Source organism: Phaenicophaeus curvirostris, chromosome 1 (genome assembly GCF_032191515.1).
Source record: "Phaenicophaeus curvirostris isolate KB17595 chromosome 1, BPBGC_Pcur_1.0, whole genome shotgun sequence".
In the NCBI taxonomy this organism is placed as follows: domain Eukaryota; kingdom Metazoa; phylum Chordata; class Aves; order Cuculiformes; family Cuculidae; genus Phaenicophaeus; species Phaenicophaeus curvirostris.
The window spans coordinates 16,560,981-16,587,855 of NC_091392.1; the positions used below are offsets into that span (position 1 = coordinate 16,560,981).

At 38.3% G+C, this 26,875-nt stretch overlaps 1 protein-coding gene across 2 annotated transcripts in view; it reads left to right on the forward strand.

Moving 5' to 3' along the window:
* GRAMD4 (GRAM domain containing 4) overlaps window positions 1-26,875 on the forward strand; it is a 73,625-nt gene that overhangs the window by 44,150 nt on the left and 2,600 nt on the right. The window contains exons 4-19 of one of the 2 annotated variants that reach the window (XM_069849847.1): window positions 633-753; window positions 8,254-8,315; window positions 10,294-10,426; window positions 10,900-10,925; window positions 12,961-13,052; window positions 14,576-14,667; window positions 15,659-15,707; window positions 16,557-16,628; window positions 17,943-17,986; window positions 18,093-18,202; window positions 19,471-19,625; window positions 22,930-22,947; window positions 23,488-23,635; window positions 24,084-24,177; window positions 25,214-25,298; window positions 26,801-26,869. In XM_069849847.1, coding sequence (XP_069705948.1) covers window positions 633-753; window positions 8,254-8,315; window positions 10,294-10,426; window positions 10,900-10,925; window positions 12,961-13,052; window positions 14,576-14,667; window positions 15,659-15,707; window positions 16,557-16,628; window positions 17,943-17,986; window positions 18,093-18,202; window positions 19,471-19,625; window positions 22,930-22,947; window positions 23,488-23,635; window positions 24,084-24,177; window positions 25,214-25,298; window positions 26,801-26,869 — 1,370 coding nt within the window. The remainder of the gene's footprint in view (window positions 1-632; window positions 754-8,253; window positions 8,316-10,293; window positions 10,427-10,899; window positions 10,926-12,960; window positions 13,053-14,575; window positions 14,668-15,658; window positions 15,708-16,556; window positions 16,629-17,942; window positions 17,987-18,092; window positions 18,203-19,470; window positions 19,626-22,929; window positions 22,948-23,487; window positions 23,636-24,083; window positions 24,178-25,213; window positions 25,299-26,800; window positions 26,870-26,875) is intronic. The other variant, XM_069849854.1, reaches the window with a different exon arrangement.

Here is a 26,875-nt window from a genome sequence, read left to right on the forward strand (position 1 = left end):
ATTACGTGGAAGTTAATAGGGTACACTGTAACCTCAGAAAAGGGTAAGAATGTGAACTTAGTTCTTTGTCTCCTAACTGCTTCTTAAAACTGTAAGATACTCAGATCCATAATGGGGCCATCTGACGTATAAAAATACATGGGTGCCAGAAATTTATGGATAGAGGATTATATGGTATCATATAACTATGTGAATACATGTCTTGGTTTTTTTCCTAGCCACAGACATGGAGGAAGAAAGCAGATACTTTTTTTCTTGGTGTAACAACTAGATTTTAGTAATAAGCAGACTTCTCTGCTTGTTTTTTCTTGGGAGAATGAAGGGTACATCGTGCTGTATATAGATAAAGGCAGTTTGTACCAAGAGCTTATTTTTGATACATTGCATCATGAAAACAAATCCTTAAAGTTGTTTTTCTTCTTGCTTTAGCAATTGTAACTAAACATTTTCTATGTGATGAAAAGCACACAGCTCTATGAAATCATTCTATCTTTTGATTTCTTGTTTTTTTTCTGGTGAATATATTTGGTGGATGAAAAAAAGCACCACCTAATCTGTCATTATTAGATTTTAATTTTCTTATATAAATACTTCAGGGTAACAAAATCTTTTTGTTCTCCCTTAACTGACAGAGGAGGAGCTCAGGAAGCTGAGAGAAGAAACGAATGCTGAAACTTTAAGGCAGGAGCTAGAAAAAGAACGGCAGAGGAGATTAGAACTAGAACAAAAAGTCAATGAAGTACTTAAAGCAAGGTAAGAAAAAAATCTAAAGGAAGGTAAGATAAATGTTTTCACTCTAAAACCGAAAGCCACTTGAGATCTCTGACTTCTTTTTGAGAAAGGTCTGGTGAAAGCATCCATTTCCAGCCACAGGTCTCTTAAAATAAATTAGTAGCTCATGGAGAGATGTTTATGTTTTTCTGTAAAAGTATATCTTGTATGCCCATATACACCTGATTTACTGACCATGCATCCTGCCCTAGCTGCAGAGGTGTTCTGGCACTTGTCTAGTTGGGATACTCTTCATTTTACCTTCTCTGATGCCCTCCCTCTGGCCTACCTGGATTTATCTGTGTGCACTGTGTGCTACTGAATGCCAGCACATTTGCTGTGTCATTGCATGAGCTTGACTTTTCAAAACCTGTGTCATCTCCAGTCTGCCCACTGCCCACTCCTTGTTACTCCTGTTCTAGTAGCAGCAAGGGTGTCCCAGTATCACAACACAACCCTAAATATGTGGGAGTGACTGGAGTTTGAGCTTTCCTTGCCATTGCAGTGAAAAAAGCAAACATGCTTCCCTATACCACTAAGTCCTTTCAGCCTTGAGTACACGCTCCTTGGTGATGCAAAGCATCACATTTGACATTGTCTTTCCTTAGTCTGCCTAGCTGCATGGACTTTAGATCTTAAGACCATAGCAGCTGCCTGGTGGCCTTGCTGGTCTAGACCATTTGCCTATGTTATCTTCCTATGCTGTAGCTAAGATTCTTTGGCTGAGCAGTAGGATCTGTGGTACATCATCAGTTTCTGCATCAGGAAGTAGTGCAGGCTGAGTTGATAATTGTGTGCAGTAAGCACTGCCAGTTACTTAGAGGTAACAAGCAGGAACAAACAGGTGACACTTTTTGCTTGGATATGAGGTTTCTCAATGCCTTACAAACTCTTCCCAGACTGTTACTTTCTCGTATACTCGTTCTGAGAGTAAAAACGCCTTTCTGTTGAGGCCAGTGGGCCATATTCACTGGTGTTCTGTAGCAATGGGAACAAGAGCCATTCACAGGAAACATGAGTCTAATAGCTTTCTGTGGTCTATTTACCTCCTATTCCTATAGCATCCACAAACACTGTATTAGGGGTATCAGAAGGTACATTGCTGCTTTTTCATTTCACTGTCTGTTTGAAGACCTGTTATCCACAAATTTGTTTAACCTGCTCTTTAAAAATCTGTTACTATCTACCACTGGAAGCTGTGGAGGCACTACTCTACAAAGTCCTCTCTTAACTCAAAAGAAGCAATTTTTTTTCCTTTATAACAGATTTCTTAGTGTTTTCAAGAAGTGCCCCATAGTTACAAAATTGTGAGATCTGGTGAATAACTGTTCTGAATTCAGCTTATTTAACACCCTTGATCAGTTCTTTTCTCTCTTGCTCTCCTCTCTAGACTGAAGAGTTTCAGCTTTTCCAGTGTCTCCTTAAGAGCACTCCATCATTTTCATCACTTCAGTGCCATTCCTTAACCGTTGTCTTAAGATGAGGAGCCTGAGTTTATGCAGTACTCAAAGCATGGGTTCAACAAGGCTTTACATAGAAGATAAATTAGGCCTTCCCTCTTATTACTGGTACCCAATACAGTGGGATTTTTATGGCTAACGTTTGCACATGTTTTTCCAAAATCACTGGTTCCCTGCAAGGTTGATCCATTTGTACTTTTGACCTGAGCTGCCAAGTTGCATGCTTGGAAGGGGAACTATGAGGTCCTTGCAAAGAAGTCACGTTCCCAGGCCAGCCCTGTGCCCATGCACTGGGAAGCTGATCTGAACAGCTCCAATTTGCGTATTTTTTTGGTGATGTTTTACAGTTGCTCTTACAGTGGGGAAGTGGGAGTGCATTTTTATTGCCTGTGCTGGTTGCTGTGGCTGTATGTGCATGTAACTTCCATCTTGACTGAAGTTGCCTGGCCTAATAGGCTGCTGAGGACAGTGAAAGAGGAAACCTGGACCTGTCCCCATGCTGAGAGTATGCGTTAGCTCCATAACAGCAATACGAAGCAATGAGTAACGTGTTCTGCTATTGGTAGATAAGGTTGACACTTGAGGATACCTTCTGTCTCGGACTTGCTGCCTTGAAGTCATTTGAGATGTAAATTCCACATACTTGTCTTAGAGTACAGTACAAGTTATACCTTTAACACTGGTTAAAGCCTTAAGGCTTTCTCCCAAGAGCAGGTGTGCCTGGGCTCTTGATCTTAAACCAGAGAATGGGGACGGGGAGAGACATCATTGCTGGGTGTTCTGGAGGAGGATGAGGAGCTGCCTATCCTGCAGGAAGGTACCCATTGTCCTGCCCTATTGCAGAGTAATGAGGATGGCCCAGAGTCTGACACAGCCACTATGACTAATGAGTACATGTGTTTTATAGAAAAAAATGTATTTGAAGGTGTTTGTTTATCAGTATTAGTGTCAACATCTATGTCTTGTTGGATTGTGGACAACAGCAAATCCCTAGCAGGCATGCCACTGCTAAATAAAAGATAGCGTGACCTCTCTGCTTCAGTGCTGTATTCCCATTTAGATATCTTAAGGATCACGGTAGCCGTGTTAGCATGGGTATTGCAGCTGGGGACTACATTCAGCTAATTATGCCTGTTATCTGAGTCATCTTCTAACTAGTCTTGCTAATAATCCAACCTTTGGGGGACAGGAAGGTATATGGAAGATTTTGACAAAAAAAAAAGAAAAATACTTTTAAGACTTTCCCAGTTTCTACTCAGAAGAATAAGCGGGTTGCTTGTGTTTCATCTTGTGTTCCATTGTGTGAAATTCTTCTTCATTGTTTTTTCTTTTTGCGCTTCACTGTAGATGTTTTAAAATACTTTTATTAGGACTACAGGAAGAGTGTTGGCTGACACAATAAAATACCTAATGGGCCACATTTACTCCTGATGGAAACTCAATTTTGTTAAGCAAAATTACGGCAAAAAGTCATCTTCACTTATGCCCACACCCCCAAATTTGCTCTATTTCTCAGCTAGCTAGTTTTTCATGTAATCTTCAAATACGCATACATATAAACATGTTTGCACATAGTCTCTTTTTGCTTGCAGAAGTTAAGTACTAATGGAAACCCAATCATACTACAGTCTAAGGAGAAGGAAATTATTTTAGTAACTACAGTATTCAAAAGTATTTGTGAAGTAGATCAGTACATGTAGCTATATAAATGCATGCTGCAAAGCATTCAGCAAGTAGAGGACAATAAGCTAACAGTCTAGGGTTTTATTGTTATTTTTTGTGAAGAACATGGGCTTCTTTCAATGAATTGTGCACAGGGAGGAATAAGAGGATTTTTAGTGGTTTTGTTTGTCATGGTGTTTATTGTCTGTATTGAGTATTTAGAACTGTGATGGTCTCGGCTGACGTTTTCCATAGAAGCACTTTGGGACATCCCAGCACTTGGTACAACAGCTGAAGCTTATGACATTTTGCTAGTGGAACAATGAGTAAATAATTTGGAATAGCTTGTGTGAGCAATGCTTGTTTAGTGTAAACTGTGGGCTGTTATTGCCTTACTTTACAAATTGTGAGCTAGCTCCATCATGCAGAAGAAAAAAACAACAAAACCAAAAAAAGATTTATAACAAGATATACCAACAAGTTGTGATTTATGCAGACTTTTTATTAGTATTATTGTGAACTGTTTCTAAGAGGAGCAGATAGACAATGCTTCTGCATAAGTCTCTGTCTCTCTATGCCACTTATCTCGGTTAACTCTTCCTGGACTCTTATGAAATGACATCATATTCCACACGTGATGTTTTGAACGTGACTGACTTTGTTGAGAAGATGCCTCAGCTTGAGATTGCTCTGGAGGCTGGTTGAAACCTTCTGTCCTGAAAGGATTCCTGACAGGCTGGAACTCTGCAGACATAGCAAAACCTGAGACTCGAGTCAAAAGTTTCTTGTCTGGCTGCTGTGCTGCACTGGGCTTACTGACATACACATGTGATTGCCAGTTGACTCCACATAGTGCATGTCTTTATTTTTAGCTTAGTAGATTGGTAACAGGCTGCTGATGAAGTAGCTCCTGACAGGAGTTTCTTTTTAATTTTTTTCTGCCTGTGAACATTTATATGACTTCGGGTTGATGACATTTATTCTGAAGCCTTTTGTTTCTGAAGCTACAAATTTAGCATACTAGCCTTGCAAAATGGGGATGAGAACCCCAAAGGTTTCTGAAGTATTTGGTGTATTTTAATGGGAAGGAGATGTAAAGCATACGAAAATGGTTTAACTCGGTTTTGTGACAGCTCTTCAGGTTAAGTAGCAATGCATATGTGAATGATATCTCTTTGAACTAGGTTGTGAAAATACCTCTTTTATGCTTATATTTGCATTTCTGAGGTTGGAAGGTGCTTTGGATGGAAGTCTCCACAAGTTCATGTTGCTTTGAGCCGTAAGAAAGATGTAACAGCCTTGACTGGCTTTCACAACAGATGTCAAAAATGATGATGGTTTGGTTTGCTTGTGAACATGAAGTTAGCCTGTAGGACAATTGCTTTTAATGCAATTGAGAACATCCTAGCAGTAACTGTAACTGTTGTGTGCAGCAAGTGCAGTCTTCATGCAGGTTTTTTTTGGGGAGTCTGTTGTTTCACACACACCTCAACTTGTAACTGTGTTCAAGGCCAAATGTGCACAAACCAAAAATGTTTATTTAAGATAAATGGCCTTCAGTACCAAGGCTCCCTTAACTTTTGTGTCATATTGCACCTACAGAAATAACACTTTGGCAGTGTTCTGTGGGGCAGTACTGAGTGGACACTGTATTTAAATATAATACAGTATATTTTTTAAAAAAAAAGAATAAGAGAGGGAACACATTGTCTTTGTCTTCTACATTGATTGTCATTGCTCTTATACATTTTAATCAGCTAACCTCAGGAACTGGGATCTATTAATGTTGTCCGCCATACCCTTTCTCTGGGTGGAAACCATACTCCGAGAAGAATTCACGCAGCTCGTTTTCTTTGGTGCAGGCTGCAGTTAAGAAGCCTTCATAGAAACACAGCCTTTTGAGTTGTTCTGGGGGACTATTTATGCTTTCCAGCCTTTTAAACTATCTCTGGCTTGAAGAGTGGTTCAGAAACTGTAGGAAAGATAATTCCTGCCTTCTGTCAGTGGTTTTGGTGTACTGGCTGGTTCAACATGACCTGGTTTTGGGATGAGCTTCCCAGTGGGTGTGCAAGCCTAAACAATGAATTCTGAGCTTCCTGGCCCAAATCTGTCTGAAGTGGCTAATTATAACCTGATTCACAGATGCAGTAATGAGCTGTCATTAACCCGATGATTCGTAAAGGTCAGGTTCTTCATGGGGAAGTAGTAACAGGCAGATGGCAAATAAGACACTGCCAAAAAAAGGAAACTACAAAGAAGGGCGAAAGCCAAACCATCATGTACTCCTGATGAGACTGCTATCCTGAACTCCTTCATGAGATTTTTTGGATTTTTTCCCCAAGAAACATGGGGAGTAGTGATGCTGTGCTGCATATTCTGAAAATATATCCCAGCATGCCAAAGGAAGACCCAGTCTGAAGGCTCTGACAACTGCTGGTATTGGAATCCCATCTCTGCTCTGTCACTGGAGCCTCTCAGGTGTGACACACCCTCCCAGTGCCTTTGCACGACTGGAATGGATGGAGTAACTGGCTCCTGCCTGTGTAAACATGCTTGTAAGTGACTAAATCCTTTCTACTAAATGTGTCTTCAGCATCAATGAAACACGGCAGCAGTGACAGATTGCAGATGAAAATGCCCACCTGTGTGGTATAACCATCTGATGTGCTGATAGATGAAAACAAGACACTGCTGTGTGATAGTTTGTGCAAATTTGACCACTTTAATTGCTTTTTGTCTTTAGAGAGACAGAGCTGGAAATGGAGAAGATGCGGGGTTGTGGGAGGAAGAATAAGGAAAAGAGAAGGAGGTTGTTTTTAGGTGAGGAACCTGTGGTTTGAATATAAACTGAGGAAAAATGGCACAGAAACCAAAATTAAAGTTTAGCTAGGAAAAATAAACTGGTGGAATTTCAAGTGGCTTTTGAAAAGAAGAGTTGCTGCAAATACAGAAGCCATGAAGAAATGTGAAAACAAGTGGCTTTAAAAGCAGAAACCATTGAATTCAGGTACTGCACACTGACAGATGTCCAGTCAGAATTTATAAATCAGGAAATTATTTCTAAATGTTTCTTTTAGAAATGGACAAGTATGGGGAAAGCTCATTCAGTTTGGGGAATGCTTGGGAAGGAAGGAAGGTAATTAGTTCTGTAGAAACTCCACCATACTCAATGATGTATACTGATGTTGAGGCAGCACACATTAATACTGTTTTTTTCTGTGTGCAGACAGTACAGTGAGCTGTTTCTGCAGTGGGATCTCTCTTCTCGCTCTCCATTAGTTGACTGGCATCCCACTTGGTTCTCTTCCTGAGGAGCAGAAGATGGGAACATTTGAAAGCACCTATAAATGAGTGATAATGAAATTGCACAACCAGCTGGTTTTTGTTTAGAACAGTAATCTTTTCAATCATACAACTCCCTGTCAAGTAAAGCTTGCTGTGGCTGGTGTTATGTTTCAAAGCTCCTGCTTTAGTAGAGAAAGCTGTCTGTAGGTTATCTACATGGTGACTGAAGACATTTTCGCTGCAGCCTGAGGTATTCTCAAGACAGGTTGGCAGGTAGAAGCTATGGATAGTGCAAATGTAATTTGAAGTGTTGTATATGTCCAGAATGGCAAAAGAATTTGTGTTTTTCAAAATCTGTTCACTTTTAATGGATGAGAATATTATTTTTGACTCATTTTGAAAGATGAGACAAATGATGCCTGCTACTTACCATATATTTTTAGAACATTTCTATCTAAGTTTTAAAATTTTATTTAAATTTTTCATTTTTTTCACAAAGGTATTTTTAAAATTAGTTGATATCTGTGCATTTCAAGATCTTACAATGTAGCATTTTAATAATTCCTGACACCTCTTACCTTCCTGAAGATGAGTGGTGCTTGACTCCAGTAATAATGGAAGAATTCAAGGTTCATCCATTAAACTATAGTTTCATTCTATTACTGTGGTTATCAATTTGCAGTGTGGCATCCATTTTTTATTTATTACTGTGGGAAAAGTCAGGGCTCTGAAGAGTTTTCCTGGCAGGCATTGAATATGAATATAGGACACAAAGCCATAAGTAATGCAACAGTTTTGATACTAAATTATGTAGTAATTGTAAGATGGAATTGAGCTGTCAGTGTCAGGAAACGGCTGAACCCACCTCTCCTTCCAGTGGGCAGTATTTCCCTGGATCCAAAGTGGAATATGCAATGAACATTTTGAACGTTGCAAATGGACATAAGTTTGGTTTTCTTTAGTCATGGTTTTATTATATCAGGTGTGGAAACCCTGGAGGTTCTGGTCCTCTTTATGCCTAAAAGGGAAAAAAATTACTCTGTAGCATTTCACATTGTTTTGGTTTTCTCTGTAGGCCGGAAGAGCTGCCTGCAGCTCAGCAACCTGCAAAGCCACAGATGCAAGCCAATGGAACAGGTAATCTTGGTCAGATCTCTACTACCAGTTTGATTCAGTTGGATTTCTTTCACTCCTTTCTTTTGATCCTTAGAAGATCAAACTTTGCTGGAAACCTTGGTGGGTCCTGAAGCAGGTCTTTTAAAAAGCTGAATATGAAAGACCATTTGAGCAGCTTCTTATCACTCTGTACACAATTCTGCATTTGTTTTTTGTAGGTGACTTTGCACACCTGAGCAAGGAATTTATTGTGCGTTGTAAAGCCTTTAGGAATGTGATGAAATCTGTTGTCTGACTTCATCATTCTTGCATGCCTTGCTGATCCTTGACTTACCAGAAAACAGGTGTAACGCATAGAAAAGATGTTCTGTTTTATTCTCAGCTGCAAAAGCTCTTTTATGCCATTAACCATATTACTTCTTCCTTTTTTTAAAAGAAAAGATGTTCTGGAGAAGTAATAAGCTTAGGAGTTACTAATATTTTGTACACATACACAGTCATCTACATTTCTCAGGCTGCTGCTTATTATTCATCCAATAATATGGTGATTTCTGAAAGAACCAAGGCAACAGGCAGATTCTCAGTCTTTCAGTACTCTTATGCTTTCCTTCCCACATCTCTTGATCGAGACTTAGGCTTTCAAATATGTGGGTTAATTTGGGAGTTGCTTCTCCTGTACTCCAGTAATATCAGTATTTTGTTATGTAAACTAAAACCTGCCATCTTTTTTTGTCCTGTATGATCAAAATTTCCTTCTCAGTAATTTTTGAAGCTCCATGTGAGAAGCTAATTCACATTTTTTTTATTTTCAAATGGAAGTGTTGTCCAAGCTGTAAGCTGTTACTAAATTTCTTGTCTTTCTAGACAGCACTGTCAGTCATTAATAGTTTGAGTGTATTTTCTGAGCACAAGTTGCTTTTTCTCCCAGGCTTAAAGGCATCATTTTGGCTATTAAAGTTGGCTGATTAATCTTTCACGCCTCTGTTTAATCATAACTTAAATTTATGGAGTTCCATACTAAGTTTGGTTCTGGAATGGTTGTGATCACTGTCCTCTTCTTGACATTGCTGTTGACCTACCTTTCCACAGAATAGTCTGTTCCTTCTAGCCAGTGATTTTCTGAATAACAGGCAAAACGGAACATGATTGTTTTGTTCTCACCTGCGCTGCCTTAAGGCTGGTGTGCTTATATTATTTCCCTGTGCATATATATTTATGTTATATTTTTCCACTGACATTCACAAACAGGAAGCATGCATTGCTTCATTACTTTGCCAGGCAGTATTATGACTATATTTCGTATATATAAGTGGCACATACGGTATAATTTCTGTAGCCTGGCTTTAGAAATAATATATATAATATTATAATACATTATAATAATATATATAATACATATAATGTTAATATATATGTATTTGTGTATATATACACATATACACAATCTTTACAGCCTAAATATGGTTGGAAAGTGGTAGTAAAAATGCCTCTTGCAGAATCTTGCATAGAGTTTCCACCTCCCTTTCCTGCCAAACTTGTGTGGCTGCAAGGTGATTGTCCTGCTGTCTGCTCGGGAGTGTTTTACTTTACACTTGCTTTTCTTGAGGTGACCCTTCAGCACAATAAGAGTGCTAAGATTTGCATCAGTCTCTTGTTTATAGGACGCTCTTAACCAGAAAACTTTTTTACAATGTTTGCTAAAAAAATCTCATTTGTTAGGATGTTTAAATAATCTCTGTACAATAATTTGCTTCCATGTGCCATACTCAGAGCGAATCAGGAGTCACCTTTAGTCTTGCTTTACCAGCTTATAATGCAGTTGGGTTTCCTGTGCAGTGGCAAAAGTAAATTGCATGGTGAGTTTCCATGAAGTGTTGAAGGACAGGAATGTGGCACAAAGTCTGCTTCCCAATGAAGCGTGGTGTGTGGGAACAGAGGCAGGCTTTGTATGAAGATGTATTCTAATATTATCCTGATACTTAGTGTTTATTTTTTTCAGATAAGCGTAGTCACACAGTCTGTTCGAGACTCCAGAAGTGGTTTTGTGACAAATTTGGGGAGTATGTTGAGGACTTCCGATTTCAGCCAGAAGAGAATACAGTGGAAACAGAAGAGCCGCTTAGTGCTAGAAGGTAAATCTCTAATGTGGTTGTGAGAAATTGTTGGCCTCTTTACAAGTCGCTTTTTTGCTACTTTTTTTTTTTAACCTTTTACATTATTTGAGCAAGTGTTTACATAACATGTAATAAAACTGAAAGAACAGAACCATCTCAAGGTTTGTGAATGCTTTGGCCAGAACATGAAATTTGAAGTTTATCTGCTGTCTGAAGTAGAACATGTTATATTGTTTACCAGGCTCAGTTATATGCCTCTTGAAAATGGTGAACAAGGTCTTAGTTAGACTGGAGAGCTTTTATGTTTCAATTTTTGATCTGATGCAAGGTAGGCTGTATTAGTCACTAGAAATACATTCCTGGCAGGTAAGAAGGAAGCTTTGTGCACAAACATCTGATTTCTAACTGTGAGCAGTATTTCAGTGATCAAATATACACAACTGTGCTCTACGTGCCTATTTATCAAGTTACTTTTATCCGTTATTTTTCAGATTGACTGAAAATATGAGAAGATTAAGTAAGTATTTCACAGTACTTATTTTCTGGAAGTAGAAATAGTTCTTAGTAACTTCATTGGGAAGGTTGCTGCATTTTAAAATAGTGTTTTGAAATACTTCTGCCAGCTCATAAGCAGAAATGATTCTGAAATACTGAATTAGTATTTGGAGTGCAAAATATCTTAGTGGAGCAGTGGTAGAAACTTGCCTTTAATCTTGAATTACATAGGGTATCTCTGAACTGAAAGTGAAATCTTAATTAAAATGTGTAAACATGTAATAAATGGCAGCAGAGTATTTGTCCAATGGCAAAAGTAATATTGTTCACACAACTACGCCTGAGCTGCCCAAAGTTTGCTTGCTAGCCTATTAGCTTATGCTTTCAAAGAAGGAGGGAGTGGATATTGCATACCCTGAGTGCGTCTTGCTTTTCTTTCTCTTTGATAGCTGATAAATTCTTCTGGAAGGTGGAGGATGCAAGATAGTGAGTCAAACATGTAGTTAAGCCCTCCTAAAGTTCTATCAGTAAAAAATTGCTAGCCTGGAAAAAAAACCCCAAACTGGCTAATTTGTACTCCAAATTATTAAATTACTGTAGGGGGGAAGGTGCAGTAGAAATGGGGGTCTGTAATCTCTATGTAAGGTCAGTTTTGTTCTCCTTATTCTAATATTGGTGTTCATTCTAGTTTCATTTGGGAGAATACTTGTGACTTGTTCTCCACGGTGGACATGCATTGCCTTCAGAATAGCCTTAAAAAAAGCAGTATTAAGCTTAAGCTTTGAGTGGTTCTTAACTTACACTAGGTGAACAACAAAATCTAGATACCTGTTGTCCAGGGATGTCTGATAACCACCTGGAGCTCCCCAAACCCTTGTTTGTGCTCAAGGTCCCTGTTGTTGCCAACGGTGTTCCAGATGTTGACCTTCCCTGCAGGTTTGGTGTAAGATAGTGGAGCAGTGCTTGAGCCTACCCTTCCATTTAGTTCATCTGCTGCTTTGTTTGTGCTACTGATGCTCAAGGAAATTTAGTCCTAGTTGTTTAATTACTTCCCATAGGGAATGTATCAAGGATAGCTGAGTTTCAGTCTAAGCAAACTAGGATGGCAAGTCACAGGCTGTCTTAAGGAAAGCTTTCGAAGTTATAAGAGGTACTGCAAATGAGGATGTGTGATTCCTGGGATCCCTTGCGCAGGCGAAGTCTTCAGTCTTGTCAACAGGGAAGGCAAAAGCCCCGTGTGTTCTAGCAGAGAGAGCAAAGGTGGTCTTGCAGCAGCCTTCTCCTGTTTTCTTATGTCCCACAGTTAGTTTGCCCAAGTGGTAGAAGAGCTAGGAATGGTGAAGGACAAGTGATTTTTAGGGAGCCGTGGAGGAGCTCCTCTTGCTTTCTCTGACTGGCTGTGGGCTCTGCATGTGGGAGTGCCTCCTCTCCTGGCACAGGTCTGTCTCCTGTGCAGTGACAGTGAGAGCAAAGGTCTGCGGAAGTGGGAGACAAACTTCTTCAGGCAGCAAGGTCCTGTATCTCTTGGCTTAGGATGAATAAGCAGCAAAGTGCTACCAGTGGGCAGACTCCTGCAGAAACATAGCCAACAGAGATCTAGCCAGGGTTTAAGCTAGATTGGTCATGCAGCAGCAGCAAGTTGTTTTCCATGGGTTGGAGTACAGTCAGGCCATTTACAGTGGGATGAACGAACCTGTGGGGCGATCCTTGGGGTAATATGGTCGTTTGAACAGGGTAAAGAACAGACCTGTCAGCATCCAGGGTATCTTTGTAAAGGCTATTGATGTTTTTGGGTTTCGCTTGGTTTCTTTACTATACTTAAGGGTTTAGATGTAACCTTTTGTCTTGTATAACACTAGTTTTTGAAAAAGCATTCCTTAACTAATAGTTTGGTTACACTGATAGGTTTAGTTTTTCTTTATTCAGATAAGCCTTTTTATCATTACGTGTCTTGAACATTCCTATTAGTTTGCTAATTTGGTTGTTTGTCATTTACAAGTTATTTAACCACTGCCAGCCAAATCTAATAGTTGTGATTTTTCTCCTCTTCTGTTTAGAGAGAGGTGCCAAACCTGTTACTAATTTTGTGAAGAATCTTTCTGCCTTATCAGACTGGTATTCTATCTACACTTCTGCTATTGCCTTTATTGTAAGTTATCCTATTCCTCCAGGAGTAGTAAGAACTGGAATGTATTATTTATTAAAATTCTTTAAAACAGCCATATCTGAGTAGGGGTTGCGCTACAGTTTAAGTCAAATGCAATAGTGTAATTTCATTGAACACAATATCAGTAATTGTCACTTCAATTATATTTCAAAGCCACTGTTGTTGTGTATTCTGGGTTTACTGTAGATTAGTTTTGTTACAATGAAAATAACTCCTAACAACCTGGGCATTGTTCTCTCAAGTCTTGTTTCCCGTCTATCAGTCCTGTGATTTGATGGTTACTTCAGCCTCTACAAAACCTCCTGTTGTCTAGGCCTGAAATGCTGATAGCAGCTCGTTTGTTAAGAAACCATTGTTCACCATCCATGCTCTTTCCCATTCGTTAGGATCATACATACTGATGAGAGACAAAATGCCTTGATTTGAGTATAATTTAATGTGCAAACATCAGGTCTGTGACCTAAATTCAAGCATTCCCATGTTGTGTAAGGAGGTTTGCATGCCACAAAGTGGCATAACTGTTTAGTGGGGTTTTGATTTGTTTTCCCTGTAGTTGTGAATTAAATGATCTAAATTGTTTTTTTCATGGCACATATGAAATATTTTGATATCAAAGGAAATCATTACTGGTAGTTTAGCTGAATGAACCCATTTGATGAAAATGTCACACACCTTTTCATTGAATGATCCGTCCCTGTAAGTTAGAACCCCGATGCTACTTTGCACAGCACAGCTGAAGCAATATTGAGATTTCCCCCCTTGCCAGTGCAATGTGTCTGTCCCTTCTTCTAGTTCACTGATTTTTCTCTTGCCTCTGCCAACAAACCCTTTCTTCAGATGAAAGCTTGAAGAAGAAACTTCAGCTGTTGTTTGGAAAGCTCTGGGACCTGAAGCGATGCTTCATTGTGGAGTTGTCAGTAAAAAGCCTAATCAGGGAGGCTGTAATATCTATATTTTCTGAAGCTGGGGAAAGTTCAGAATACCTTTTGAAGTACTTTGTGTTTGTACTTGTTAGGTAAAATAAAACCTGTTTTCCTGCAATCTTTTTAAGCTTATAAAAATATGGACTTCAATTTACCTGAAATAATAGTAGTGCTCTGTATGGGGCTAATTATTATAACTCTCCTCCTATAACATTGCTTCAACTGCTGTAGGTGAAGTCACAGACTCTTTAGGGTTTATTTTTTCTTTTTCCTGACCCTTTATGTAATCACCGTGTTGGAAATATTCAATGCTCTCTCTCAAGCAGCTGAGAACTACTTAAGTGTTGTCCCTGGCGATCTGGTTCAGTCTTAGTTTCAACTTTAAATTAATGAACGCAGTGCTGTTGTCAGTTGTGATGTGGCAAAAATTTATTAATTTTTGTGATCTGAATTGCATGATTCTGAACCCAGTAGTACAGTGGGAAACATTATTTCATGCAACTCACTGTACCCCGTTTATAATCCACATATCTTTTTTTTTTTCTTCTGTTTTGTTTTGTTTTTTTTCTTCTTAATCTGCAGATTTACATGAATGCTGTATGGCATGGCTGGGCCATTCCTATGTTCTTATTTTTAGCAATTTTGAGGTTGTCCCTAAATTACCTCATAGCAAGGTATTTACTTAAATACTAGATTATTCTCTTATAATGCTTTGCTTTAAATATATTTTATTATTCTTGCATTAAGTTGTAAACTGTAACTTTTTCTAATGTTTTGAGTTAAGTCTAACAAAGTGAAATTCAAACTGTAATATCCTTAAATTCATTGCTCAATATGTATAATTTTTGACTGTTCTAAAGAATTAGATTCATAGCATGTGACTTGGGTCATCATAAATGATGCTGCATGTTCTCAGACAACTCCTTCAGCACATGAACATGCTAAAATAAAATTCTGCAGCAGTCGGAGTACTTTGAGAACTTCACTTGAAATATTGAAGGCTGCTGCTTTTCCCTGGGGAGAATTTTCACCAAGGCCTAAAATTGCTGTTTCGCCTTTTTCTGTAGCTCTTGACGTACTTTATCCAAAGTACCTTCCATTTTTAAATTCAATCTCTATTAAAAGCTAACACTTTTTAAAAAATGTACCATTTCTGTACTGAGAGGATCTTGTTAAAATGCTATTTTAAGCTGATGGTGTTTTCTCCCTTAAAATGGTGGAGAAGAGCTTAGTGTGCATATTTTAAAATAACTTTGACTTCTTAATTGATATTTGCTGTCTGACACACTGTTCTTTGAAAACTTGTGGTAGCAAATAGACTCCTGTATAAGTTGATGTAATTTTGTTCACATGAAAAAAAAGCATTCCCAAGTATTTACTCTGTGCACACAGTTCACTTCTATTGTAAAACGCACAAGTAGTGATTCTGTGTAGTATCTACATAGCTTTTTTCTTTTTTAAAATATATATACCTTTAAAGCTGTCTGTGGTTGGCAACTTGTGCTTTTATGTTGCAGATTCTTGGTTAATTTGTGGTTTATTTTGTTATTTTCTTAAGCCATAATTGCTTATTGCAGAAACCTGCTTTTTAACTTCTTATAAATAATCCATATTGGCAGGTGGAGAAGAGATATTGCTCTTTTTAACTATTTCCCTAACTTCTAGGGGTTGGAGAATACAGTGGAGCATTGTGCCTGAAGTTTCTGAACCCATGGTAGGTCTTTGATCAGCTTAGCCTATATGCCTATGTTAAAAGTTGCACCTTTGAAACCTTCCTGTGCACTTTATGTGGGTAGTTGTGAAAGGAAGGAAGAGTGAGATGCAAATAAAGACAGTACAGCTTTGTTTCTTTCTCTTGCAATTTAGAAATCTTCACTAACGGCACTTAGATTTGGGTGTTTCAGCCTAAAGTATTCCAACCTTGAATCACATGTCTGGAATCCATGTTAATGAACGGGCTCGGAACGGGTTAAATCCTGTGGGATCATCAAGAAGCTTTGCATTCTACTTTCTTTGTAACATTTTGAAGTTAATGTTTACACACTCTGCTTGAAGCAGGAAAGATTTTGAAGTGTTAATGTAAGGCAGAGTTCTTTGAATTTCAAACCTTTCCCTAGGACTTAGTGAGGCCTTCCATCCTTGGTAATTTTGTTATTCTTAGAAGGCCAATAATCTATTTAATTAAATTGAAAACCTCTAGATGTAAAATCTCTAACAAAAATGGTATTTCTGTGCTAGACCAGCTCAGTTTAATCGTGTGGTCATAGACTGAAAGCCGTTGTAACTGTGCCGCTCTAAAGACTTATTGTGTCTTTCACAGCCTCATTTTAATATGTTTGCGTATACCATGGAGGAAAAGCATTGAGAACTAAAGGTAACCGGCAGTGAAAGAGACATAAATAGTAGATTTGAAACAAAGGAAGGACTTGGTGAATTCAGAAACTATTTAAACTAAGAGGACTATTGGCCAGAAAGTTGAGGGGTTGCCTTGTCATAGGGAGTTTTGTCAAGTAGCAGTTACAGCTGAGCTTCAAATTAATAGATTGTCTCTTTCTTGCCCAAGGAACCCCCGAAAGAGGACCTAACCGTATCTGAAAAGTTTCAGCTTGTTCTAGATGTGGCTCAGAAGGCGCAGGTACTGTGTTGCTCTTGGACCGCTCTGGCTGCTTCCTTAGAAACAAAAATGTTCATAGTCCAAGTCATCAAAGCATATTGTTATGCAGTATGTGAAAATAAACACTAAAAGAAGCAATACTTTTCATGCATAGGGATCTTTATCTACATGCAATAGAGATCTCGGGTTCCTGGAGCTTCTGAAATGGCACAATGATTCAGAGAACTAGTTGAGGTTCTCCAGTCACAGCTCTGAGCAATATCTACAGGTGAACAGAAGCAGCTTCTGGCAGTTTTCCCCCGATACATGCATATGAGCTTCTGATAGTGTAGATCAGGTGGTGAATCTTACCTGTACTGGAGCTGGATCCATATCCCAAATGTTTGCTAGTTGCAAAACTGGTGTAGAAGACCCTATTCCTTCAAGATTTACTTGAAGGTCACTGTTCATCTGCGTTAACTCAACAGTTTGTAGAGCATCTCTGAAATAGCCTGTTTTAAACACCATCATCCTCTCTCCAAGCCATGAAATCTGCTGCCTGTGTGTGAGAGGATGAAGGAAGGCCCGATCAGTTTGATAAGCTACTCTGGTAACTGAGTGACTCCACCATCGAGTTGAACAGCAGCCTTGTGCCATGTCTCACAAGGTGCTGCTGCTGAAAGTAGCTTGCTTACTTGGCCAGCTGTGTGCACTCATCTCCTTCCTTCTTCTGGTGATGGTGCATATGTTTATAAGAATACCTTTGGAAATTTATTGGGAGGGTAAAATTTACAGGTGCTGTGGCAGCAAGGATCAGTCAGAAGACGGCTCAAGTCCTGAGCAGGGGTCAGTTTGCATCAGTAGTTGTTGGAATAATGTGGAATCTAGTTACTCCAAGGGTGTATTATAAAAACCTTATAGAGATGTGTTTCCAAAAGAAGCTACAGTCCAGCATTTGATGAACTCAGTAACCACTTCCTGAAATTTCAGTGCTCAATGTGTGGAGAAACTTCCCATTTTGTTACCTACTGACAGAAGCTCTTAACTCAGATTGACAGCTTAATTTAAAATATTTGCAGTGATGTAAATGCTTTTCCGTTGTGACAGTGGGTTCAAATAGCTTCTTCACTTCTAACAGTCAGTCATGAGTTGCAGAACAAGATGTTAAATGAGATGAAAGTAATTGAGTATTGTTATTGTGTTCTGTATTTACTCAGTTGTACATAAATAGCTAAAAATGGGTTAAAAAATCACTTCTGGGAATTGCTTATTATGTAAGGTAACTCTTTTCTGTTATGTGGACAAAACCCCAAAATAATGCAGGACTTGGTTTTAATTTTCTTGCTTCCTATGCAGAACCTTTTTGGTAAGATGGCAGACATACTGGAAAAAATTAAAAAGTAAGTTATCTGACCTGAGTCATTTTTTTTCTTCTTAAAACAAGACTTGACCAATATCTGGAACATTAGTAATAAAATTTTGTTTCTTTTTTTTTTTTGTTTTCAGCTTGTTCATGTGGGTCCAGCCAGAAATAACACAGAAGCTCTACATTACTCTATGGGCAGCTTTTATTGCATCCTGCTTTTTGCCCTACAGGATTATTGGGCTTGCAATGGGTAAACACAATAGATAATTGACCTGTTACAGTCCAGACTTGATGTGTTAAAACTTAACATGATTTTTAGAAGGCGAATTTAGAGTTTAAGCAAGAAAACTCTGCGTTAATAAATAATGTGGTGTTTTAACGTGTTTCCATTGTGCTTGACATCATTTGTCATGTGTATTTCAAAAACCACCTCTGGATACATAATATGAGAGAAAAAGACTGGATAACGCATTCACTCCTTGAAGAGGGGAAGTTTATGATGAGCTATTAGCAGAGCTTTTCAGACTGTCAGCTGTAAGGCTTCCATGAAATCCTATATTTTTGGGATTTTTTTTGCTTATATGTCCTTGCAAATTAAGTATATGGGACCACATAGAAGGCATGAAGATGACAGGGTTGGGGGAAAAAAATGAAGGGGTTAATGGGGCTACTTGTAAAACTTGGAGGATAGGCTGGCCAAAATGATGATTACTTTGGCTGAAGTTGCAGGTACTTAGTCTCTATGAGGAACTGGGAAAAGAGGGTTCTCCCTACAGCATGAAACTTGTCTTTTCTCTGTGATATGAAGCATCATCCTGTGAACAAAGAATTCTCCATTGTTTCATTAAAGTAATGATATAATCAAATGAGTAATACTTTTAGTGTACACTGAATGCAAAATTGTTAGCTTGAACACAAATGTCGGTTTGCTTGACATGGCTTGACATGGCTTGAATTAGATGTGTGAGGAATTACTTTTATGCTCTGACTCTTAGAAGGAGATCTGAACTGCATCAGTAGAGTTTTGAGGAGGTATTTCAAGCCTTTGTTAATCTTGCAGAATGCAAAAAATAGCGTGTATAAATAAGAAGGCATACTGGACTGGAAGATGGGGTTTACTGTAGTACATGAGAGCCCTCTGTTGCCATTTAAATTCTTGCAGGGAGCTGCAGAGTTGAATGCTCTGATATATTTTCTGTTTTGGAAGTACGTTATGTTTTCAGAATGCTTCTGGTAATAAGCAATATATCTTTGAATTATTTTAATGTTTCTCAGCGGAAGAAGAAGCAGTTTAAAAGGACTGGGAATGGTGAGGAAGGAATCTGGGCAAGGGAGGAAAAGAAAAATAGTTTCCTGTCTTTGAGAGAAGATTCAAAATATTGAAACCTAGAGAATGGCTTAACTCTATGACTGAAGATACGGAATTTGGCTTCATTCATAAACGTATTAAAATGTGGTCAAAGTGATGATGTTTCTAATGCCCCTAAAACATGCCTACTAAAGTGATCTTTTTTTCAGGACTGTATGCTGGAATCAAGTTTTTCCTTATTGATTTTATCTTCAAAAGATGCCCCAGACTAAGAGCTAAGTATGATACTCCTTATATCATCTGGACAAGTCTCCCAACAGATCCTCAGCTTAAAGAAAGATCTAATGCTACAGTGTCGAGACGGGTAAGGGTAATAAATCTTTTTGTCCCGCTGTTCCCAGCATCTGAAAATCAGATCCCTTTTTCCCCAGTGACTAGAGCACATTAAAGAGAAGGTTAATTAAATCCTAGCAGTCAATGTTAACTCTATTTTTCTACTCTTTTCAAGATTCATGGAGTTTTTGTATGGATTCGGTTTCTTGTACGAACAGAATCTATTATCAAAATGTGTATGTAAATGTATATATAGATACTGGAAATCATATGAAGCTAAACACACAAAAATAACACTTTCCATATTCACATCAGTTTCTGTAACGTACATTCTGTGTGTTTTTATTGTCAAAATACTCTTCTTTTTTTTTTTCCTTCATTGCACTTCTTTGTTCTCAGAAATTTTCCAGTGGAAATTCAGATTCTTGTTGAGGTTGCAGAACAGTTAGTTAAAAAAAAAGAAGTCTTGATTGTAATGTGCAACTTAATAATGAGATAAGCAGTAACAGAGGCAATGAAGTAATTTCCAGATATAGGCGTTATGTTTTGCATGGTTATTTACATTAGATCACCTTTTAGCATGGTGGTGTTGAATTACTTTTAACTATGTTGGTACTCCAGCGGTAAATTTTTCTTTTGTTAATATCTCATAGTTAAAGATTGAAGTGTTGTTTTTTGTGCATCTTTGCAGATTGTTTTGGGGCTGGACATGATAAATGAAAAGCAAGTCATGCATTTCCATATCCCTGAATTTGTCAATGTTTACTAGTTAAAAAAAATAGCATTTGATTAATGCCTCCAATCATAATATCTGCTTGCATTCATGGGGTGTCTAAGCACTGTCATAAACTCCCTGACTAAAATGTGTGAGACTTAGCAATAATTCAGCCTGGAGATACATAATACAATTGGAGAGCAGGAGGGATAAAGACATGAAGTGTTGGTTGTTGACCTGTCAAACAGGAGAAGAAATATGAGGTTCTGGGGAAAGTGGAGCAGTTGGTGGTAAAATAATAACTGCAGCATAATTTGAGTATTTCAGAAGAAAACAGAAGAAAAAAACCAGTCTGACTGAATGTGAGTCTTTTGCTTCTATTTTCCAGGGAACGAGAGAGGTGAATGAATGCTTGAACAGAGCTGCTTGTAACCTGTATTTCTGTTGCTTGCAGAAGATAGGCTTAAAAGTTTCTGTGCCTCTTGAGTTTACAGGTTATTGTTTGCACTGTGGTGGTTGTGGCAGCTTCTTGCTGAGTCTCTCTCTAATCTGCCTTAGGGGTGGAAATGCTCTGAATTACTGAACTTAAATCCATAAACTTAGTAATATCCCCTTCTGGCTTTTCCTTATCGCTTAAGTTTTGACAAGTGGACCAGGGTTTTGATAATGCTGTGGCTGACTTGATGGGCTCAGCTTGCCTCCCTGGAAAGAAAATGCAGGACTGCATTATGTGCTTCCAAATGCCTTTGAAAACATTAACTTCTTAATAATTTTAGACAAACATTCTTACTCCTTGAGAGATTTCTGTGAACCTTTATAGTACAAAAATTAGATTTTTGTACAAATGGTAAAAACAAATAGTTTTGGGTTTTTTTTTTTCATACAAAAGGCAGAGCCAAAAAGCAGGTAAGGCCAGCATGTGCACATTTGCTTCTGATTCTTATTGTTAAGGAGCGTACAAGGCACTGTAAACCTAGATACAATGCGGTATTCATTGCCTATACCACCAGTCTTACCCAATGTCCTTAGAAGAACAATCCTGACAATAGTATCTGATGGGTAAAGGTTGTATGTCAAAAGCTGATGACAGAGCAAATGAAAAGGAATGCCTCCAGGTATTTCTACCTCTAGGTTGTTGGTGACGTTTTTAGGGAGTCAGGACTCTTCCAGCATTATAAGTCCAATCGCTTCCAGTTAGATTTAAGGCATGTCAAAACTGGATGCAATGCTTTTTGTAGTCGACCATAAGTTCTCTCAAGCCTGGATGATTGTGGATAAAATGGCTGTTTCTTTTAAGGGTAAAGGAAACACTTGCCTGATTTAGGAAAGACTAGAAGTAAGGGTAGAACTCTCCCACATCTTCAGCCACCGGACGGGATGTTACAGAATCATAGAATAACCAGGTTGGAAGAAACCCACCGGATCATCGAGTCCAACCACATACTGAAATATAAACACCTTTTTTAAGTCTTTATATAACAAGTAGGTGGGAAGCAGTGTAGCAGAGACCAGAAATAATTCTCAATCCAGTGCTAAAGGCATTAGGCCTCTTTCCTTGACTTTTTCTGTGTTTTGGGCCACGGAGCTTCATTTTGCTCCATGCATATGGAGCCAAATAACTGGTCCAAGGGACCCCTCCAAAATTTCATCTGATGTTTGCTTGCACACATTGTTCCAGGGGCTCAGTCATTTCTAAGGACACCACAGAAAGGCAGTAACTGAAGCAGTAGTACTGTTATCAACCATTTGCTTTCCACGTCAACCACCTTTACTCTTTTCACCGAAGCATGGTTGTATTATTCTTACCTTAACAGTCTGGATGGTAAATGCCCTCTGCTGTGCCCGTTTTGTCAGTCTGTTACTAGTCAGCAATTGCAGTGCGGATTTTCTCATTTGCTTTGGATTTCTTTTGTTAGCACTAAATCTTGCAAAGTGTTGAGTGCTGCCAACTAACATGCAAAATAACGCAGAGGAGACTGGTTGGCTTCCAGCAGCATCAAGCCTTTACAGAAGGGCTTAGTCCTGAATCTGCATGTTGTCAGCTTGCCAGTTGTTTAACTGCATGTGTACGGTAGGGCTAAGAATGGAGCTGTTAATGCTTTGATGACAAAAGCCAGTCTTTGGAATCATGGGGTGTCCCACCAAGATGAAAAGCAAATGCAGGCTAGCTTTCCAAAAGGAACTGCCTGCCTTCCCTCCAGAAGCAAGACTTGTTTGCTAGGGCAGTCTCCAGTGGTTCAGGAGTTCTGTTCAAAAGTAGATTTTATTCAAGTACTTTGATTTTAAGAACTCTGTGCTACCTTTCCCCGCCTGCAAGGATGCTGACAGCCATTCCTATTTTATTTCATGTGTCAACACTCTCAAAATTCAGTGCATCTTCAAAGCAAAGGAAAGATCAATGAATCTTAACTCAACATGAATAAATTGAACTGGTGTGCTCTAACCACTGATAACTCTTCTTTTTTTTAATTGCTTTCATTGTGTGTATTCTCTTGGTTTGTGAGCAAGATCTTGCAGCTTCAGTTCATGTTTTATTCTATGTATTATACTATTAAATAGACATCACTTTTTTTTCTTTTGTCACTGTCACATTTGTGTTGTTTGTTTCTTTTCCTGCTAGCTGTCAGGGCATGAAAAGGTATGGATCGTAGCGTGGAAAACTTCTTTCAGTTTCAGCATTGGTATTCATAATGAGCTAATGCAGTTTTCTGTGGCTTTTTCTTTGTTTGCACATTTTTCTTTCTAAACGTTTGTTAAACGATATTTTGTGCTTGGTCTTTCTTTTGAAGACAAGCCATATGCTAGTAATATATTAACTGTTGTTAGTCCCACCTGTATAATAATTGGAGTTGTGTGCTGTGACTTAGCTGTATCTGTAGACCCTTTACTGTAGAAAAATGGTATTTTAAGATAGGTGCATCTAGCACCGTGTGTTTTCACTTCTGCAAAAGTCAGCTCTTTGAAAAGTTATGTTAACATAGCATGTTGGAATTTTGTACTATAGCAAGGGTACAGTACAGTAGGCCAAAGTTAACTTTATCGGAGTAGTTAATGAAAATTGTTGCATTACAGAATTATTTATTTTTTTTAGGAAAAATAGTTAGCCAAGTTATTTTTAAGAGCGCAGCAGGTTAAATATTGCTGTTCAAGTTTTTGTTTCATGTTTATTTTGCTGCAGCTTCAAACAGCAGCATCCAGAAGTTATGTGGGCTCAAGCACCCCAACTGGAGTAAGCAAAGATGAAGACACAAGTCGTTTTCATACCACCAAGAGGGGGAATTTCCATGAAGTTTTTAATCTGTCAGAAAATGAGCGTCCTTTGGCAGGTATTGCAGAACAGGAAGTCTGCATTAGTAGAATATTTTCTAAAAAGCCAAAGGTAGCTTAAAGCTGGATTCCCTTTCTCTACAATGTACAGGTACAAGTTTTTGCTTAAAAAGACTTGCTTTAAATTAGGATGAATGGAGATAGTCTCTTTCATTCTACGTTCCTACAACTTTTTGAAAGAAAGCAGAGTCTGATGTGCCCTTTGTGGTAATGTAAATGGAATAGTCAAGTTAATTGTGCGGGTGGTTTGGTTTGCTTATTCTTTTTTTTTTTTTAAAAATCAAATGTTATGATGCCTAAATGCACCTTATTTAGATTTTTCTATGTAAACAGCTCTAGTTTTAGGTATCTAAAGTTTAATTTTAAGTATTTTCTGCTGTTTTTTAAGAAAGCTGTTGGGGGTAATGCCTTTCTTAAAGTAAGATTCCTTGTTATGACTTTTTCCAGTGTGTGAAAATGGCTGGCGCTGTTGCTTGATTAACAGAGATCGGAAGATGCCCACAGATTACATCAGGAATGGAGTTCTTTATGTCACAGAAAAGTGAGTCTCACTGCATTGCACACATTTCTTAGGAAGGAAATGCAACAGTCGCTCAAAAATTTGAATCTAAAAGCAATCCTTTAATAATGTTTCAAAACAAAAATGCCTTTTCACGGTGCTTTAAAGCCTCAAGAAAGCAGCAGAGGAGAGGGAGCTGAATCTGTGGCATGGTAACACTTAAGAAATGTGATTTTTGCCTTGGAAAGGTCTGCATGGGAATGCAGAGTAGCTCTATACAGTCAGTTGTTAGTAGCTCCAGTTTTTGATGTGGATAACATACTAAATATGTATGTACGGTAAAAAAGAAAACTAAAAGCTAAGTGTATTTTGAGAGTTGTGATCAATGGTTATTTAGCAAATACTCATAGTTTCTTTTTTTAAAGTAAAATGAATGTGTAGCTTCTTTGAAATAACATGCAACAAAACCAACCCAGAAATTCAAGCCTTGGTTTCAAAACTAGTACTTTATTTTTTTAATTATTATTATTTTTAATCCTGCTTACTCCCCAGGCTGAATAGCTATCGTCAATACTGTTTGAATCTTGCACTGAAATTCCTTTGGAGCGTAGTGAATGGAAGTAAAGCTCATCTGTATGCAGTGTCACCTGCTGATGGAGAGCTTTTCCAGCATTTAGAGATCTGAGCTTTTGTCTGCATCACAATAATATAAAACTTTTTTCTCTTAATCTTCTTCTAGGATGGTAAATGATTTATAAGCTTTTTCAGATTTGATATTTCAACTGTGTAAGGATGGATGTGTTTCCTGTGTCTTCAAAATGCCTGTCAGGTTTAACCATTCAGTGCATTAATATAAGATTATGGGGGAGGGAAGGTATATTGTATGTTCTGGGCTTTCAGATAAGTTAGCCAGTTGCTAGAAACTGTAACTCGGTTGTGTAGTATGCTTCTTTCTTTTTCTTTTTTTGAAGCTGATTTTGACCTGTGAGATTTCAAACCTCAGAAGTGCAGGAGGGGTATTGATAACTTTGGTTTAGAATACTGTATCAAAATGAGCATTTTCTTTCTTTGTCTTCAGTTACTTGTGCTTTGAAAGTTCCAAATCTGGCTCATCTAAAAGAAATAAAGTCATAAAGCTAACGGACATAACAGATATTCAGAAGGTATGTTTGTTTTGTGCTGCAAATAGGGGATAAAGTTGATTTTCTGTTCAGCTAGTCATGTTTTGCTTTTCTACTTACGTTATTTTGAAAGCACATGCCATTGATAATTTTTATAAGTAAGATGTAATTCTTTGATCAAGAATATTTTCCACAACTGCTTGTTTAGCCATTTGAACTCAGCACAAGCGAACTCACTATGCACATAAAACCAAAGTAGTTTACTAAACCCCTACACTCCTGAGTTATTATAAAATGAAAGTTGTTTTGTTCCTTAAATCCTGTGTTGGCTAGGGCCGTGTAGACTTTAAGAAGATTTACTGTTAGCAGGGACTGCTAATTTTAATAATACTAAATAATACTAATTTTAGTTTGGATGTCCATATCTGTAGGTGCACCATCTTAAGAATAGGTACCTCAGAGGGATGAGACATTATTGTTGGTGGAGAAAAATAAGGCAGTAGAATAGCCACACTGGATCGAGCTGGAGTTTTGTCTAGTTGGGATCCCATCAGTAACAGGTGTAAGAAGTAGATGGTTGGAAGCCTGGCAAGTATAACAGGGATCATTCCTCTGAGTTTTATCAGCCTGCAGTTACCAATGGCTTTATTGGTGCCTTGCAGCACTCTGTATGGTACTTAATGTCACTATTTGTTATCCTCTCTGAACTTGTCCTACTCCTAAATGCAGATGCTTCTGCTTTCTACTACGTCTTGTGAGTGTGAGTGCCACAGCTTGTATCATGCTGTGCGAAGAAGCACCTCGCCCGCCTCTACTGCCAAATTACCTCCAGATTTTTAAATTCCCTCTTTCTATTTTATAGCATGTCTATAGAGCAGACAACATATGAATAATTTGAACATTCCTGTTGGAATTAATAATTCATATTGATGTATTTTTGCATCATACTTGAAGTAATGCTGGCTCATGGTTCAGTGGATCTTTTCTGCAATAAAAGTTCTCTTGCACCTCTGTAGTTTTTGTAATAAAGATGAGACAGGGATTGTGCAGCCATGATTTTACACGAGGATGGGGAAACAACAGGCCAGATTCTGTGTCTTTTCCCCCTTGGGGATATTCCTGAGTTCAGCCAAATATATTTCTTCTTAGCATTATAGACTTTCTTTAAAAAAAACAAGCCAAGCAAACAAAACCAACCAACCAACACACCAACCTATAGATACTCTATTTGTCTATTTAATTTTGAAAAAGAAGCTTTATGGATGTTACTTCAAGGGAATCCTCTTGGCTGTGTGCACAGAAAACTCTCATGTACCCAAATACATGTAAGAGGAAGAGGAGGGGCAGACACTTGCTGTAGGGTGATGTTGTACCCATTGGCTTCAGGGTCACAGAACAGCGACTAACCTGTCCTTGGTTTTAATAGAGGTTTGTTATTTGTGTCTGGGAGGGTACAGCAGCGACCAGTTCTGTAACCTCAGCACCTTTTGCAGCTGTTCAATATGTAAGATATCTTTAGTCTGTGGTTTTTTTTTTCTTTCCAGTATAAAGTACTCTCTGTTCTCCCGGGATCAGGAATGGGTATTGCTGTATCAACACCGTCTACGCAAAAAGTAGGT